Source organism: Danio rerio, chromosome 20 (assembly GCF_049306965.1).
Source record: "Danio rerio strain Tuebingen ecotype United States chromosome 20, GRCz12tu, whole genome shotgun sequence".
NCBI classification, from domain to species: domain Eukaryota; kingdom Metazoa; phylum Chordata; class Actinopteri; order Cypriniformes; family Danionidae; genus Danio; species Danio rerio.
Genome location: NC_133195.1, coordinates 16071271 through 16090614, shown reverse-complemented (window position 1 = coordinate 16090614; position 19344 = coordinate 16071271). Strand labels below are relative to the sequence as shown.

General features: G+C 35.9%; 1 protein-coding gene across 1 annotated transcript in view; it reads left to right on the top strand.

The window, feature by feature from the left end:
- Positions 1-15949, top strand: part of dnm3a (dynamin 3a) — a 105745-nt gene extending 89796 nt beyond the window's left edge. The window contains exon 20 of the mRNA NM_001128524.1: positions 15910-15949. Within this exon, the coding sequence (NP_001121996.1) occupies positions 15910-15949 (40 nt within the window). The remainder of the gene's footprint in view (positions 1-15909) is intronic.
- The last annotated feature ends 3395 nt before the right edge of the window (positions 15950-19344 follow it).

Genomic DNA, 19344 nt, shown 5'->3' with positions numbered 1-19344 from the left:
TGTATGAAGAAAGAAAGAAAGAAAGAAAGAAAGAAAGAAAGAAAGTATAAACCTGTATAAATGTATAGTCACACAAAGATTAAAGTGAGAAATGCTTTGTTATAGTGTAGACATGTCTAAAAGGCTGACACTGACTTTCAACGCAAACCACATTTGTTGGTCAATGTGTCAATTTCTTAGGGAACTGTTTTTGCTTTGATATGCAACTCTTTAGGGGTGGCATGGTGGCTCAGTAGTTAGCACGGTTGCCTCATTGCAAGAAGGACGCTGGTTTGAGTCCCGGCTGGGCCAGTTGGCATTTCTGTGTGGAATTTGCATGTTTTCTCGATGTTTGCCTGGGTTTTCTCTGGGTGCTCTGGCGGGTGTGTTTAGGTGTTTCCTAATACTGGTTGTGTAAAACATATGCTGGAATAGTTGGCGGTTCATTCTGCTGTGGCAACCTCTGAAATAGAGACTAAGCTGAAGGAAAATGAATGAGTGAATGAATGAATGAATGAATGAATGAATGTAACTTCTTTGTAACCAGTTTTCTATCAGATTAACTATATTTTGCCAGCACAATTTTGCCAAGCACTGGTAAATGTGACTACACCATTTATCACAGAGAAAAGGCTTTTTGTAAACATTCATATTCCTCTAAATGGCAGTTCTTTGGCTGCAATAATTCCCAGTGGAAGTATATGATTTGAAATGCGCCATATTTGCTCGCTGGACCACAGAAACCTTTCAATACTGAAAAATCCACCTATTTGTGTGCGCATTTTAGGGTGCTTTCACACCTACACTTTTGTTTCGGAACATACCTCTTTTGCCCAGTTAGCGCGGTTTGTTTGGCAAATGTGAACAGGGCAATCGCACTCTGTTCTGCGCCAAAGTAATCGCTCCGAGACCGCCTGAATGAGGTGGTCTCGGCTCGATTGAAACGAACCCTGGAGCGGTTCGATTGCAGTGAGAAAGCGATCCGATCCGAGCGCGGTTAAATCACAGTGTTTTATGGATATGTAATAGCCTTACGGCTATATGAAGAGAGAATTATGAGTTGGGCGAGAAGTTTCGCGAGTCTCCGGATGCCCGCAAATCTCGCGTCTCCGTCCCAGTCCTCAAATAGGCATCGTTGCGCACCCTTCTCACCCCTCCCCACCGCGTCTCTCCTCAGACACGTTGCTCGCGCGCACCCTGTCAATCACCACCAAACCACCACCTCTCCTGACAGCTTAGCGGGACGCTGCAAAATAAACCCTGACACTCTGACCAATGTAAAGAGAGTTTACTCGCACGTGACTTGTTTTAGCTCTTTTGGTCCGATTAGAAACTTTGCAGTGTGAAAGCGAACCGCTCCAAGGGCAAAGAGCAACAATGTAACAATTGTAATCTCTGTTTCGGAACAACTGAATCGATTCACAGGTGTGAAAGCACCCTTAAATTCTCGCGTAAAAATGTTTATTGGAAAAGCCAAGATGCTCATAAATTTTTAATTCACTCACAGTAATCACCAAATGCTGTAAAAAATATGGACATAATATTCGTGATGTCACCTATAGGTTTCTGAAGAGCGCATATGAAGCTAAAGGTGGCCATGGCCAACCGTTGCCATTTTGTTTGTGTGTCAAAAATGACACACAAATGCAAAGAGGCAGGACATGAGCGGAGCTACAGGTGCCTGCTAGCATTTTGCTTAGATAAGTTTTTCTTTGGGAGAAACACTTAACACTTCATTACCTACGACTCGTTTGTGTTCTGACCACATGTGCTTGCATACTATATCAATAAAGTGTTTAGTCTTTTAAAAACACTGTTTTATTACATCCACTAAGCATTGTTTTAAAATGTTTTTTAACGTTACAAATGGAAAAAAAACTAATTACTTCCAATTACTTTAAATATAGCCGGTAAAAGTAAATGCAAGGCTACTCATGAAATTCAGACATAACAATGTGAGTTTGCATGCCATATTATCTGCTAATTGTAAGAAATAATCTTAAAAGGCAATTGAATTTGTTAAGCCATATGAGACAAAATAAAAATACCATATACAGTATATATGCTGAGTTCCGCGGCTAATCAGCCAGAATCAGCTGAGGTGAAATGATAATAACCTATCCATACTAACTTTAATTTACACCTAAAAACGAATGAAATATGGAAAAAAGTGATTCTCATTTTATCAAAATTTTTTGCAGTCACTAAAGCTATTATTTTTCATGAGTCCAACATATAGCTGTAAAAGAAAACTTACAATTGAAACAAAAAATGATGCGTGAAGCACTAAAAGTGGACCATATTAATATGATTTTGAGTATGAATAAGTTTGAATGAATTTGAATACTAACATTATTGTTGTTATCCATAAATTTTCAATAGAGAGGTTATAAAAATCATCAAGCTCTTTTATTCGGTTTTCATTTTTTATCATTCAAATAGTCAAATTCTGACTGAGGAAAGTTGAATGAGCTGGCCAGTTTGTAATTAGCCTAATAAATGACAATAGTCTACATTTTTTTTAATTGAAAACTTTAACAGATTCCTATTTTTTTCTAATATTTCTTTCTAATACAGTGCATCTGGAAAGTATTCATAGCACTTAACTTTTTTTTCACTTTAATTTTTTTATGTCACAGACTTATTCCAAAATGAATTAAATTCAATTACTTCCTTAAAATTCATTGATTTATTCTTTTTTTTTTGGCCTAGACCCTTTCTTAATCAGGGGTCGCACAGCGAGATGAACCGACAACTTATCCAGCATATGTTTCAGGCAGTGGATGCCTTTCCAGGCACAACTCATCACTGGGAAACATCCATACACACTCATTCACACACATACACTACTGACAATTTAGCTTACCCAATTCACTTACACAAATGGCTTTGGACTTGTGGGGGAAACCGGGGAAACCCACGCAAACACAGGGAGAACATGCAAACTCCACACAGAAACGCCAACTGACCCAGCTGGGGCTCTAGCAATCTTCTTGCTGTGAGGCAATTGTGCTACCCACTGCGCCACCGTGCTGCTCTTCCTCAAAATTCTACACACAATACCCCATATAATGACTGAAAAAGCTGAAAAATCACAAGTACATAAGTTTTCACAGCCTTTGCAATGAAGCTGTAAATTGAGCTTAGGTACATTCTGTTTCCACTGATCATTCTTGAGATGTTTCAGCAGCTTAATTGGAGTTCACCTGTGGTAAATTCAGTTGATTGGACATGATTTGAAAAGGCATACACCTGTCTATATAAGGTCCGAGGGTTACCAGTTCATGTCAAAGCACAAACCAAGCATGAAGACAAAAGAAATTGTCTGTGGACCTCTGAGACAGGATTGTCAGGGTAAGGTTACATAAAAAAAATTGCTGCTCTAAAAGTTCCAATGAGCACAGTGGCCTCCATCATCCGTAAGTGGAAGAGGTTTAAAATCACCAGAACTCTTTCTAGAGCTGGGCTGCCATCTAAGCTGAGTCATCTGGGGAGAAGGGCCAGGGAGGTAATCAATAACCCAATGGTCACTCTGTCTGAGCTCCAGCATTTATCTGTGGAGAGATCAGAACCTTACAGAAGGACAACCATCTGTGCAGCAATCCACCAATCAGGCCTGTATGGTAGAGTGGCCAGACGGAAGCCACTCCCCACCTGGAATTCGCTAAAAGGTATCTGAAGGACTCTCAGACCATAAGAAACAAAATTCTCTGATCTGATGAGACGAAAATTGAACTGTTTGGATTGAACGCCAGGCATTTTGTTTGGAGAAAAGATACATGGTGGTGGCAGCATCATGCTGTGGTGATGTTTTTCAGCAGCAGGAACAGGAAGACTAGTCAGGATAGAGGGAAAGATGAATGCAGCAATGTACAGAGACATCCTGAATGAAAACCTGCTCCAGAGTGACCTTAACCTCAGACTGGGACAACGGTTCATCTTCCAGCAGGTTAATGACCCAAAGCACACCGCCAAAATATCTATGGATGACTTCACAACAACTCAGTGAATGTCCTTGAGTGGCCCAGCCAGACCCTAGACCTAAATCCTATTAAACATCTCTGAAAAGATCTGAAAATGTCTGTACACCATCGCATCCCATCCAATCTGATAGAGCTTGAGAGATACTGTAAAGAGAAATAAGCAGAAATTCCTAAAGACAGGTGTGCCAAGGTTCGGACATCATATCCAAAAAGACTTGAGGCTGTAATTGCTGCCAAAGGTGCATCAACAAAGTATTGAGCAAAGGCTGTGAATACTTATGTACAAATGATTTTTCAGCTTTTTTATTTTTTATTAATTTGCAACAATTTCAAAATCTCTTTTTTCAAATTGTCATTATGGGGTTATTGTGTGTAGAATTTTGAGGAAATAAATGAATTTAACCCATTTTGGAATGAGGCTGTAACAGAAAAAAAATGTGGAAAAAGTAAAGCACTATGAATACTTTCCTGATGCACTGTATATGATGTAATACATTTGTATTTTAAAAATGAAGAGTTCAGATGCAAAAAGCAAAAGTGAAATTTCCATTGAAAATTAGCATTTTTCTCGGACACGTGTTTATGTTTATTTATTTCATTTTAAAAACATTTAAAAGAGTGATTCTTTGCAATAAACTTGAAATAATTGAAAGAAGCCATGCTAGAGCAAATTTTTTAAGGAAATTTTAAACGACTTTTAGAGGATGTTTGCATAAGAACTTTTCAAATATGTATTTATTTATATTTCTTTATTCTAAATTTTTGTAAAATATTTTGGTACATTAAAAAGTGTGGCTATAATGACCATCCGGCAAGTTAATCCAGCAAAAAATAGTGCTTAAATTTTCACTAAAATGCAGTAATTAATTCTCATAATTAAATAGAAAATGAGTCTAATAACTGCAAAAAGGTCAACTTTTGGAGAAAAAAGAATCACCCCTTTCACCAGGCTGGCCACAGGCCTGTTGGGTATATTATCACTAGGAGTTTTCTCACCAAGGAGTCTGTACAACCTTCGACAGAGTTTCCCCACTGGTAATTATGGCATTATGGTAGCGTTCATTTGAGATGGTCTCATAAATATAATCAATCCAGCTTGACTTTATGGCAGCGTTTGATTGTTAAAAAGCAGTTTAAGATCTGTGAGCTCTTCTAACCTTCCCAAATGTTGGGATTTATGCTCGTGGTGAACACAACTAATAAGAGCGTATTGCCTGAAAGCTAGTCTTGTTCTTGGATTGGTGTTTTAGGGTGCGTTTAGAGAGTAGAGCTCTTGGTGATATATATGCATACCTTACCTTCACATGTGTGATAGATGAGACCACGTGTTCACTGGTCCCAAAACTACAGCACTAGATCACAGACGCTGTTGTCTGCACTCACTGTGAACATATGGTCTGTAAAGAGGGGGGGGGGACATGAATGTTCACTTCAACAGATGTCATTGCTCAATCACACAGCCCAACATATTTACATTTAAGGCTTTGAAAAATCACACTCATTTTCAAGAAGCTGTGAATATGTTGGTGAAATTATGCAAGTGGTCTAGAACTCCTGATCCTTTCTGTGAAATATTATAAATATATTTAAATTTCCTAAGTAAAGACATTTTTATAAATCATAGTTTCATAATTTCTTTTGTCTTTGGCATGATGACAGTATATTTATTGGTAGTTATTTTGTAGTATGATTTTTAGTTGAAAGTGAAATTTAACAGTAGGTCTATTCATTTAACTATTGGAAAATTTAAAGTTATTGGAAAAAAAGTGGTTTGTTCTGTGACCAATTGGAAAGAAAATTAAAGGAGCTAATATATTTGACCGTATACACTGATAGCTAGACCAGCTAGACCAAAAGAAATAAGACTTTCTCCTATATATATATATATATATATATATATATATATATATATATATATATATATATATATATATATATATATTTCACTTGTGGGCTAATGATTTCAGCACAGGCTCGTTCTGAAAACGTAGCCCTATATACATTTCTGGAGATCGCAAATTATGTAGCCAAAAGTACGTATGGCTGCATTTCATATTTAAAATGAATGCTACGGGGGGGTATGACGATGTTTCTTTTTGCACTAGCAGCTGACCCCTTACTCCATATGGATGGCTTTACCGCTGTTACCAGTTTGTCCAGTAGCTTGCCATGTACGTCGCTGAACTTGAGACGCAAAGAGGGGTTTACCATGACGACGGGGTTCAAGTCAGGCAAAGTAAATGACAGGATGAGAATATGGTAAAACCTGAAAACAAGATATAAATCAGGAGGCTTTTATCATTTATGGATTGCTTTTGAAAAACATTGCCAGTTGGGTTTAGGGTAGGAGGAAGGTGGGTCAGTTGATCTGTCAGTCAGTCAGACTGAGAACAGCAGCCGCGAATGGCACTAGCGAGAGAAATTTGAAATGTCAAAAAGTGTACACAGCGGCCTCTGGTGGATTCGCGAAAACAAAAACCACCAGAAACGCACCTTCTAACGTCGGCTTCACACCGCAACAAAAGCAGGACATGAGCAGATCATGCGCAACACTTGTAGAGAGCAGAAGCAGCACGCAGACGTTTGCCTTTCACTCCAGCTTCGTCTGCAGTGCGCAGCTCATCGCAAGCTGCTGCACAAATCAATCTATCTCTGTCTATTCTATCTAGTTACCTATCTCTCTATATATACAAAGACACTTCTTTTTTTACTTTTCTATAATGTTAACTTAACCTGCAAGTCTTTATTTTACAAATTATATAGATCATGCAGTACTGTATGCTTCTCAAGCTCTATGAGGAGTATCATTCATGTCTGGTGCACTCAGAAGACAATCGCCTGTGTTATGTCATTTTGTTTTTGATTTTCAGGATGTTGTAGGCCTAGTTATAATAATATTTATACAATAAAGTTATAATGAAATCTATATATGATCAAACTAGTGTTACTTTATCTGCTTCAGCAATGTCCAGCGGCAGAGTAACAGCTTGTCAACTGATGCTCATGCAAAGGATGAGACGGACAAAAGTGATTAATGTATGCCCTTCTTTTACTTATTTTCGTGTTGTCAGGTTTACAGTACAGCTCCCTGGTGGAGTAACTTAAGTGAACATAAAGCAAAGTCAAGTAAAACTTACTCTTTCTGCTTCAACTGCACAGCACACAATGAGCTCGCCTCATTCAGCATGCATGTCGAACTACACAACCCACAATACACTTTGCTTTGGTCTCCTGTAAATAGCAGTCTTAAAGTGGCCACTTCTGTTTCCCCTCTCCTGCAACACTAGTGTAATCTAAGCAAAACTGATTCTAAAATTGTTTTAAATTTGGTTTTGTAGTTCGGGCCTAAATAAATATTAGTTGCAATTTTTAATCGTTTAAGATCATTTGATTCACTATATATTAATCAGTAAATATTATTGCTGCGTTTATTAGGTAAAATTGAGACTTTTTGCTGTCATTCAGTGTGTTTTGGTCATTATCAATGCACTGTCACCTTAATAAGCGTGAGCAGCAAAGCAAAAATAGACCCAGCACCGAAACTATCACGGCACTGCTGCTTCAGCGACGCTCACACCTCACGCTGCTGCGCTGCTTCTGCGTGTGGTATGAAAGCTCTAATCTAATAACATGGATGCTGAAAAAACGCGATGCTCACTCTCTGCTCATGCGCTGCTTACGCTTGTGGTGTGAAACAGGCTTTAGATGTATTTGGCGCTCTCCAGAAATGTATAAAGAGGTACGTTTTCAGAATGAGCCTGGATTTAATGACTTTGACATCAACTGTATATATTTTACTCCTCTAGAAAGACAGATTATATTTCATATTTAATTAATTAAATGTACATATAGTATTTGAAAAGCTTTAATCTATGGTTAAGGTTTAGAATTAGATGTATTTAATGTAAAACAAATTTATTAAATAATGCTTATATTCTAATTATAGATGTATTCAATATAAATGTGTTTACACTTTATATGTATTTTTGTGTTATTACAGTACATATTAGGCTTTAGTGTTGCTAATAAAAATCTTAAATTACATATATATTAGATGACACGGTGGCTCAGTGGTTGTCACCTCTCAGCAAGAAGGTTGCTGGTTCGAGCTCCAGCTGGGTCAGTTAGCATTTCTGTGTGGAGTTTGCATGTTCTCCACGTGTTTGCTTGGGTTTTCTCCAGGTGCTCCGGTTTCCCCCACTGTCCAAAGACATGCGTTATAGGTGAATTGAATAAATTAAATTGGCTGTATAGTGTATGCGTGTGAATTAATGTGTATGGATGTTTCCCAATACTGGGTTGCAGCTGGAAGGACATCCACTGTTTAAAACACGCTGGGTAAGTTGGCTGTTCATTCCGCTGTGGCGAGCCCTGATTAATAAAGCCAAAGGAAATGAAAATGAACATATGTATTATATGACACTGTAAAAAATGCAGGGTAACACACAATTCATTCATGTTGTCCCAACACAAATTGATTAACTTAACAAATGTAAGTGGATTGAACATAAAACAGTTAAGTTTCCCCAAAAAAATATCCAGAATTGTGTTGTTTCAGCTCATTTTAGTTAAGTAGTTTGAATAATATGTATAATTATTTATATATATATATATATATATATATATATATATATATATATATATATATATATATATATATATATATATATATATATTTATATGTATAATTATATATATATATATATATATATATATATATATATATAAAATTATACATATATTTATATACATTTATAGATAGCACATTTTACTTTATAATTATTTATTTAAATGGATACAATTATATAAGACTCAATGATAATAATTATTATTATAATGTTCTTTATAATATAGCGTATTTAAAGCCGCAATACATACGGATCTTAACATTTCTAAAAATAGGCTTCATTTCCTTTTTATGCAAAGTATAATTGAATTCTGTGGATTATGGATTGGAATATGATCCAGACATTTCTTAGTGAGAGTCACATGAGCTGGGTGGAGGTCTTGTTGCAAATCTGTTTTTCATATTCGATTCCCCATTTTCAGCGCAGCCGGACTCTCTTCTCTCACTCTTTCTGGAGCTGCTCTTGAATTGACAATCTAGTCTAATCACCAGAGACACTACACTTCTGCCTCCTCACATTTCCTACAGTTGTCTGATTACTGTGTTTGCTGGATGTCTGCTATGTTTTCGATTTTCAACCAAAACCCAGAAGCATGACCCCATTTAAACCAAGTGCTGGATGAGGGTTACGGTCGACTTCCTGTTTAAACCATCATAAATTTAACCGTATCTTTTCCATTTCTCGCCATTCCAGCGGCATCGGTTTCTTTCAGCACTCTCTTCGGTTTCTCCCTCGCGATCCCTCTCTCATTCCTTACCTCCACTTCTTGGCCCGTTTCCCCCTTTTCTTTTCTGCCTCATTTCCCTTGTGTCCAGAGCAGGCTCGGCTTGGACCTCCACCCTTATTTCTCCTTCTCTCTCCCCCTTTCTCGAGTTCTCCCACTCACTTTTTCACATTTCCTCTCACCATCACTCATCCCGAACGCTCCAACTTTCCCTCTCTTTCCTTCCACCCCCATTCCCCCTTTTCGCAGAACTCATATGAACCGTTTTGCAAAGGCCTAATGTATTTATATACAGCATTTCTGTACACATTAATGACACTTTTTTTAAATTCAGAGACACTACAGTTGCACTTACAACACTACACTGTGTTTAATGATTTCTTGTATTTCATCTTCCAGTAAACCTGCATCTTTGGTCTAATATCTTGCATGTTTCCCCAAGCGTTGTTTTGCTTTTCTTTCCGACGTTTCCATCTTTTTCTTTTTCTCCTCTGTGCAAACCGCAGTCTTGCGCTCACCGCAGCACAGGAAAAATAAAAACCACTCTCGTTCCCTTTCCCATATCCCAGAGAGTAGCTCCCTCTGCCAGCTCCATTAGAGAGATTCCTGCGTCTCCACAGGGATCTTTCCAGGACCAGCTCTGCAGGAATGCTGGACTCATATTCCCCCTACACACACACACAAACACTTGTGCAGCTGTCTTTATGGGGACTTACCGATTTTTATACAGCACAAGCTGTATATTCTATCCCCTTACCCCTAAAGCAAACCCTCACAGAAAACATTCTGCATTCTCACATCAAAATACTTGATTCTGTGTGATTTAGGAGCTCTTTTCCTGCACCATAAAAAAGGTGGGTTCCGCACAGTTTCTTCATGTTGTCTCAACAAAAATAAAGTAAACTTAATCATTTTCTCAAATTTAAATGAATTGAACATAAAAGAAATTAAGTTTTCCCAAAACAACCTCAAAAATTGTGTTGTTTCAACTAATTTTAAGTATAGCTTAAACAAGCAGTAAAAGTCTTTTTTGTGTGTTGTTAGGATTAGAAATGTCCCCACAAGGTAAAGCTAAAGATCTTTGCCCAAACCCGAATTATTTATACAATGTGTATAGTGTTATTTTATATTTGAATGTTACATTTCTGTACTTCAAAACTGTACCAAAAATATGGAATCAGATTAATCTCAAAAGAAATTCACGCAAAGACACGATGTACACATGCGTAGCCAAATTTCACGTGCATAAAATCAAATTCACGTGTGTAAAATATTTTTTTATATTCACAAAAAATTTTCAAGTGCACAAAATAAAAATACATTTTCATAAAATATGTTTCACAAATGCAAAACACGATTTGCAAATGTATAAGAGTGTACAAAAAATTTTGAATGTTTAAAACTTGCGAGTTCATCCTGAATGAGAATGTGCTAATCTTCTTTCATGTACGACTCCCCGGATGTGTGTGTGTGTATATTTTTGAGACACTCCTGCCAGAGGCAGGGCAACTCGTACCTTTCAGCCAGTCAGATGAAAGCTGTAGTCAATGACACCAACTCTGCGCTTCATTTGCGCAGACTGTTTTTCATTAGCATGGCGAACGGAGAAAGCAGCAGTCGTAGTCGCACTTTTTTTTCATTTATTTAATTATTTGACCATAGCCTCACTCTTTTTATCCATTATTTTGCCGCAGCTTCTTTTTTATTGTGTCGCAGCCTCATAAGCAGAATGTAGCCTGCAGAATGATGAATTATCATTCCGGCAAAACAAGTATAGCAGTGCCATTGTGGTCTAGCGGTCAGCCTGTTGCGTTATCATGCCACCGACCTGTGTTCAATCCTCACCTGAGTTGAACTTTTTTTTTTTTTTCATTTTTATTGTTAAGACATATAAAACTGTAAGGTTGTTGAACATTTGAAGTTCTAAAGCAGCTGTTTTCTTAAAAAAAAAAAGACTTGATAGTGTAATTAGAAACTGAATTGGAAATGACCTTATTTTAATATAGTCAGTCGTGAACTGAGGTGGGCCGTTCAAAGGCTTGAAACTCCAGGGCTATAAAGGAGTCCCACTCCGGCCCTGATTATATCCAATGAATGTAAACAAGCTGCTGTTTATTATTTATTATAAATTATTATTGAGTCTAATATGTCTCCATACAAAAACCATAAATTGAAGTTCATTGAACTTTTATAATTCTATTTTGTTGTCACGGTGGCGCAGTGAATAGCACAATTGCCTCATAGCAAAAAGGTTGCTAGTTTGAGCCCTGGCTGGCTCAGTTGGCATTTCTGTGTGGGGTTTGCATGCTCTCCATGCGTTCGCATGGGTTTCCTCCGGGTGCTCCCGTTTTCCCCCACAGTCCAAAGACATGCGCTATAGGTTAATTGAATAAGCTAAATTGTCTGTAGTGTATGTGCGTGAAAGAGTGTGTATGGATGTTTCCAGGGCTTAAATTGTGCCAGAACACTCCGGATCCGGCACCCCTGAAATCTGATGTGGCACCTCATTTTACTAATCCCCCACCTCAACTGCCCTCCTCCCCCATCCGCTGTTAACTTTCACTTTCTACTGCACCAACCACCAACCCCAGATTATTAAAGGGACTAAGCTGAAAAGAAAATGAATGAATGAATTCTGTTGTGTTTTCATCTGTGCTTTAATGAGTTTATTTTACTTTTTGGCTTAGTCCCTTTATTAATCTAGGGTTACCACAGCGGAATGAACTGCCAACTTATCCAGTATATGTTTTATGCAACGGATGCCCTTCTAGCTGCAACCCATCACTGGAAAAACCCATATGTCAATATATATATATAGCAGAAAAACTAAAAATTGCAATGTGTTTTTTCCCAACATTGTACAGCCCTATCACACACAGGTTTGTGAAATTTGTGGACAATCCATAGGTTTGCAATATTTTTATACTGTACAAACTGTATTTTCTGTTGTACTTCATCTCCAAACCAACCTTTACCTTTTGAAAAAAAAACTCATTCTATATGACTTATAAGCTTTTTGAAAAATGGCAACATCAGCCATGCATGTTCTTGTAATACATGTATTATACTTGGTCATACATACACACTGTACACACTAAAACACACATATAGCCAGTGATTGAAACAGCTCACTATAATGAGGTCTTTTGAGTATAATTAAAACTGCTGCGTCACTTTTTTAGCAACTCTGTAAGATGAAGAGGGAAGTGTAAGTAATTTCCTGAAAAGTGTCAACCTGACTTTCTGTTTGTTCAGTCAAATGTCTTATGATGTCAGAAATCAAGTCGAAATTACATTTATTATAAACATTTTTGCTAAATTCTTTTTATATTCTCAGAAAATTTAAAAAAAAAAACTTTAATTCATTACATATCAACTATGAACATGGCATTTGGTGTCTTCAAAAAATAAATTTGCAAAAGTGATTTATATAGTGTGATTTATATAAGTGATTTATGAAGTATATTAAGCTTTAAGTAAAATGTCTATTAATGTTACAAATAACATGTCATCATAGGTAAAATAATATTTGATTGTCATTCAGCAGCAGTTATATTTATATAAATGCAAAAAAACAAACCTATTCTGAATGATACGTATTAAACTTTATTAAAAACAAAAGGATCATTAAAAAATAATTATATTGTATTGCTTGTCTTTGACCATATATACAATAGCATAATTACACTGTAATATAAAAAGGCAGTAATACATATTGTTGTTAAAATAGTATTTGTACACAACCATGTACACTTTTTTAACAAAATCTCTAATACTCACCTAGTAGTATAATTATTTCATTATTTTCAAGTGCAATGTAAATATTGTAAAAGTATTTTAGTTTTTATTTTCAGTGTTACATGATCTATCAGAAATTGTTTTATATGTTGATTTTGAATTAATTAAATATATATATTAGTTTCATTAAAGAATTTCTAATTGATATTTATTTTCACATTCCATTTGTTCTTCATTTATTCATTCATTTTCTTTTCGGCTTAGTCCCTTTAATTAATCTGGGGTAGCCACAGCGGAATGAACCTCCAACTTATCTGGCATAAAAACAATCTGGCACAAAAACCACCTGAATGGTGTTATATATTTGCTGACTTATGTATTTACATTATCAAATCCAGAGAGATAAGCAATTTTAACTAGCATCGTTGACCGTCTCCTGTGTGTTCATGCTAATGACGTCCCACGTCCTCGATTTCCAGTCTGTTTTGTAGAAAACAGGGAACACCAAAGATGCTTTATTATGTTGTGTTTTATTACACTGAACAGAGCAGAATTATAGCAGAACCCTAAAATGTATTTATTTTGATAAAACCGTGCTGCTGCTTCTTCTTAACACGATAATTAGCAGAAGAACAGCAAGCGGTGGACTTTGTCATAATAAAATTTGTGCATCCTTGAACCGGATTTCTGCAGGTGTGCTTTAGAATGTAATAAAGACCACAATTCCCATGATTCTACACTCAGTCATTGCATAGTCAAAAAATACCTTTCTGTCAGCACCCATAGCCACAAAGTTGGTGTGGCAACATACATTATAACTGTACTTCAAGCGTCTCAAGATCAAATCCTTTCCTGATCCCTTTTACCCCTCTCTCTCTCTCTCTCTCTCTCTCTCTCTCTCTCTCTCTCTCTCTCTCTCTCTCTCTCCACCAAATACTATCCAATCAAAAAAGGCAAAAACATAAAAAATTATATATAAAATATAAACATAAAAGTGGTTTTGTTTGTTGTGAATATATGCCCTCTAGTGGTAAAAAATACATAGTCTAATGTGCCTTTAAGTAAATAGAAAGTGTAAATAAATGTAGTATTTATTTGACACTAAACAAATTATATTATTGATGTTTGTCAACTTTCAGTAGCAGTTAAGTGCTGAATAAAATATGTTATTTACAGTAGATGCAGAAAGAGTATTGTGGGTTGTTTGTTTATGATAACTAAACCTTTAATTCAGTGTATTGACCTTATTCTTTCAGCACAGGCACAGCCTAAGAAAGTCTCGTTCAATTTTATTGGCTTTTAAAACCATTAAAAAAACACTCTTTATGCTGCCTGAAGTTGTTAACTGGTAATTTTATTATATTATTCATATTAAAAGGGAAAAAGTTAGAATTGGGCTGTAATTGTTGTGATCACCAGCAGTGTTGCCCTTGCAGGCTGCTGGAGAACATTCCCTGTAATTCTACCGAACTACACATCCCATCATGCGCTGCACTCACACACCAATTCCAGATCATCCCTTGATTACACACACAGCTGAAGCTGATCAGGACTGATACATGGACTATCAATACACCACACACACTGATATCTGTGCTGTGTCTTGTTATAATGTAGTCTGCATCACGTAAGTGTTTTCTTGGATTGCCTTTATTGTTTTTAACTCTCGTTTGTTTTGCTGCCTGTCTCAACCATTCGCCTGTCTGTTGCCATGCGTTTGTCCGAATGATGATTTTAAAAATAAAGCTGCATTTGGTAGTGGTGGGCAAAAGAGGATTCGTGAAACACTGAAACAGTCGAATTACTTTAGTCATGTGACCTGGTGATTCGAATCACTTTATTCGCGTAACCTGGTGTTTCCAATCACTTTAGTCATGTGACCTGGTGTTTCAAATCACTTTAATCACATAACCTGGTGTTTCGAATCACTTTGGTCACATGACCTTTTGTTTTGAATCACTTTAATCACATAACCTGGTGTTTTGAATCACTTTAGTCATGTGACTTGGTGTTTCGATTCACTTTAGTCATGTGACCTGAGTGTTTAGAAACACTTGCCCTTCAGGATTAACCCCTTCAGGATTAACAGATCTACCTTTGTTGCACCATCTGATCATAATAGTAATATTATTTTTTGTCCTTTAACTGTACTGTGAATCACTTGATTTATTGTTTGTATTAGCTGTAAATTATAAATTTACAGTACTGTATCTTGTCATGTTCAAATGAACTAAAGACACAATTGAATTTTGTCACCCTTATGAAGGCAAGTTTGTCGAAATGCATAGGTGTGCATGAATCCTTTTTTTTTTTTAAATAATAGCCATGTCAGTAAAGGCTCAAAATAGTCATGTCAAAGGCTTTTTTAACTTTATCACAAGTTTTCCAAGTACCTTGGACAGATTGTTGTTTGTCTACTTATCCAAAGAGCACTGGGAATTTTAATTACCCCTGAAACACTCTTGTCTGTTTTTTTCTTTTTTCTTTTTTTTTTTAAGGGGGGTGGGGGGGGTCTGGATATTTTATCTACATCAACTTTATGTGATGTAGATTTTTGTGTATCAATCACAAAAATCATTTGGGTTTGGTATTCATTAGTTGCACATCTAAAGAAAAAATTTAAATGTTGTGCTCTTTTCAGTCTTGTTGATGTGCTCTGGCTATTTGCGTTCATTTTGCTTTCATTTTCCCGGAGCAAAACACACTGGCAGGCCATCCTAAACACATGCAGCCATCTGAGGAAGCAAGCAGTTTATGGGAGACTGTTGTTATTTCCATTAGCTGATTTGGCAGAACTGTGAGCTGTGACCTGTGGGAGCCTGATCTGACGGATCTGCTTTTGTCTAATGTGTTACAGGAGACAACCGCCGGCAGTGCCCACTCAACACACACATTGACACACAAATGCCCACCTGGGAGACAAAAAGCAACAGTTACAAGATCTGCTTCAAGATTCACAGAAGACAAAAACGATTTGGGTTTAGCAAACCTGATCTCCAGATGCTCACTCATTGTCTTGCTGGAGAGGTTTGTTCATGTTCTGTACATATACATTGATGTCTGCAATGCGAGTGAGTTTCATTGAGTTTCCTTAACAGCATTGAATAAAATGCTTTTTTTGGATTTTGTAAATAATCTGTGCTCAAAAAGTCATTTGTCTCAGTGGTGTTTAATCAAGTAAGCCATTGATCAACTTGATTTGAACCAACCCATAAACAAATGCTGCTGACTATTTAAATATAGTGGTGTTTCGTGTCGCATATCCAATGACTCTGGTAGCAAGGATGTCTTAGTATATTAAAACTAAAACATGTGCTGCATCCCAATTCACATACTTATACTACGCCTTAAAATTATGTACTTTTTTTAAAGAAAAGTATACACTTTTGAGTGAGTAGCAGAAGAGTATGCAAGCTTCAGCACATACTTCTTACCTGTTAACAGATCATTGTGTTGCTTAGTTACGTGCCCTGTAAATCATCCACACTTCTTTCATATTTAATTTCCTATCTTAATGGAGAAGCAGCAGTGGCAGGAGGAGTCTTTCATGCAGAGAAGTCTGCTCAAGTTAATGTGCAAACATATCTTCAGGTTCAAGTTCACATTGTTGTTGCAGATTAAATATAATATGGAAAACACGGTTTAAATATGTCTTGTTGGCTAGATATTGATAAACAGTAATATAATAATCTTTACTGAAGCCTCGATGGTTGGTCTCGCACATCCGCCATGTTCGTAGTTTCAAATTTACGTCCAACGTGCAAGTACTGTGGGCAATTTCAGCAATTAGAGTGCGGTGGGTTCCACACTTAAAATCTAATGGAAATAGTAAACAATACAGGTACCTTTAGCATACTGTTTTCAACATACTATGCTTTGGGACATACTAATTCTATTTTCAAATACCATTTAGGACGAATAGTTTGCAAATTGGGATGCAGCACAAGACTAAAACTATTGGTCAAACAACATTTTCATTACCTGAAATAAAAAATTCACAATAAATGAAAAAAACAAAGTGAGGGAATGACATCCAATGCAGTATAGAGTTTTTTGTTGTATTAGAGATAAGTTATATTGATTACATATTATTTATATTATTTACTTAATGCTTTCAGTGTGTTATAACGCCTTGTCAACCAGTGATAAGCACAGTTATTCGGCAAAATTAACGGTAAAGTGAGCAGCGTTCATCTGACAGGTCCATTTGTGATAGCACCCTCCTAATGAATATTGGATAAGATGAAATGACCAAGCATCCAGCCTACAACTATCCCAGTAAAACTCTAAGTCATTTTACAAGAGAGAAGTTAAAGGCCTACAAGTCTTTGGATGCCTACAATTGTGTTCTGTGTGGTCATGTGCAAGAAATAATGCATCATGATTACCAGATTCAAAACTTTGTAGCGCTAAAAAGGAAAGAAAACTGAACTGTACAAGGCCTGGGTAATCATCAACAAGCAAAACAACAGCATTCGGACAGCAAACAACATCTGTTCGGAAGGGTAAGTGAATTTACATGTTTACGTTTCATTCCAAGCATTCAGTGTCGGCGATTTAATTAACCATAGTAAATAGTTTTTGCTGAAATCAAAAATGAGTAATGTGTGATTCAGCATAATTCAGACAAACAAGCATAATTTATTTATTATTTATGATTTACAAAAAAATATTTTCTCTGAAAACATAAAACATGCGTTCCATCTTTTATTTGATTGCCAGAAAATGTAAACTAGACGTTTTAAAAAGGAGGCGTGGCACCCAACCACGCCCCTAAACCCAACCATCATTGGGGGATAAGTAAATCATACTAAATTGTTTCAATAAGATTGTACAAAATTCATACAAATTAGCCACTAAATCAAAAAGTTTTAAATTGCTGTGAGATCATGTTGAATAATCACACGTCATATTTTTTATGAAAAGGTTTAGTATATAAGAAGTTCAGATGCAAATTTTCTTCTAAAATGAGTATTTTTCGCAGCCTCCTGTGTGCAGGCTCAATAATTACATTTTATAAGACTAGACTATAAGACTAACTTTCTTTAATTGTCTTAAAAGTGAAATAATTTTAATTTCCAAATTTATGTTATAGAGAAATATTAAATACACATTTAAAAAAAATCAAGAACATTAAAAAATTTAGCTGAAAGTTTGTAGGTTGTAATTGACTTTTGAAATATTTTGCTTGCATTTAACTGTATTATCTTTCAATTTCTAAATATGTTTGGTGACTAAAATATTATTTTAATACATTTTTCTGTTTAATAAATCTGTTTTGTTTAAATACACCAAAAATGCATTGCCTATATTCACTGAGAAATAGATCAAAATATTCATTTTCAAAACGGGCTGTACTCAGTTATGCTGAGCAGTGAGCACTGTATATCAGTTGTGTTAGATTTCAAATTTACAATAGCCAAGTAAAAAAAATGAATTTAAAAAGGGTTTTAAATGGCACATAATATTCACTTTTATTGACTTTAAGTCAGCTTTTGAATACCAAGTATGCAGTCAGTGTTTAGGTATGATGATTTTATTTATAAAAAAAGAGAATCTTTATAATTAATAATATATAGCGTTAAAAAGACATTGTGATAGTTTTGTTATGAAAATCTGGCAACACTAAATGAAAGGATGTTATGTGGTAAACACATCACAACAGACTGGGTCTGATTAACAAGAGCACATAAGACTTTCAGAAGGTAGACTTTTAGAAAAACTCAATTTATAGATCATCTAAATAAATTGTAGGAGACTTCTTAGACTAATTAAAATAACCTAAAAGAAGCATTTTAAAAATGGTCATTTTCAAACTACAGTGTAAAAATGCTGGTTTCCAAACCATTCCTTCATGTTGTCCCAACACAAATATATTAAGTTAACCTAACTGTGGATTGAACATAAAACAACTAAGTTGTCCCCATAAAAAAAACCTCAATAATTGTGTCGATTCAGCTCATTTGAAATAGTATTTTGAACAAGCAACACTGTATTTGTGCTATGGGTGTGATTTACATCTCAAATCATGCAGCTTGTGAAGGAATCACCCTCAACACCCTTACAGTGTTTCAAGCACCACTCTTGTTTTCTTCACGAAACAGACATTTTCATCTTGTCAGTTTAAATGACTATAATAATTTACAATGACTTTGCACATTTTACAAGTTCCCATAGATTTAGCAGTAAATGCTTTCATTTGGCAGCTTTATTATAGTCATACAGACATGTTGTTAGTAGCCTTCAATGATTCATTTGTAAATTCCTAAAAGAAAAAAAAACATCAGATCAA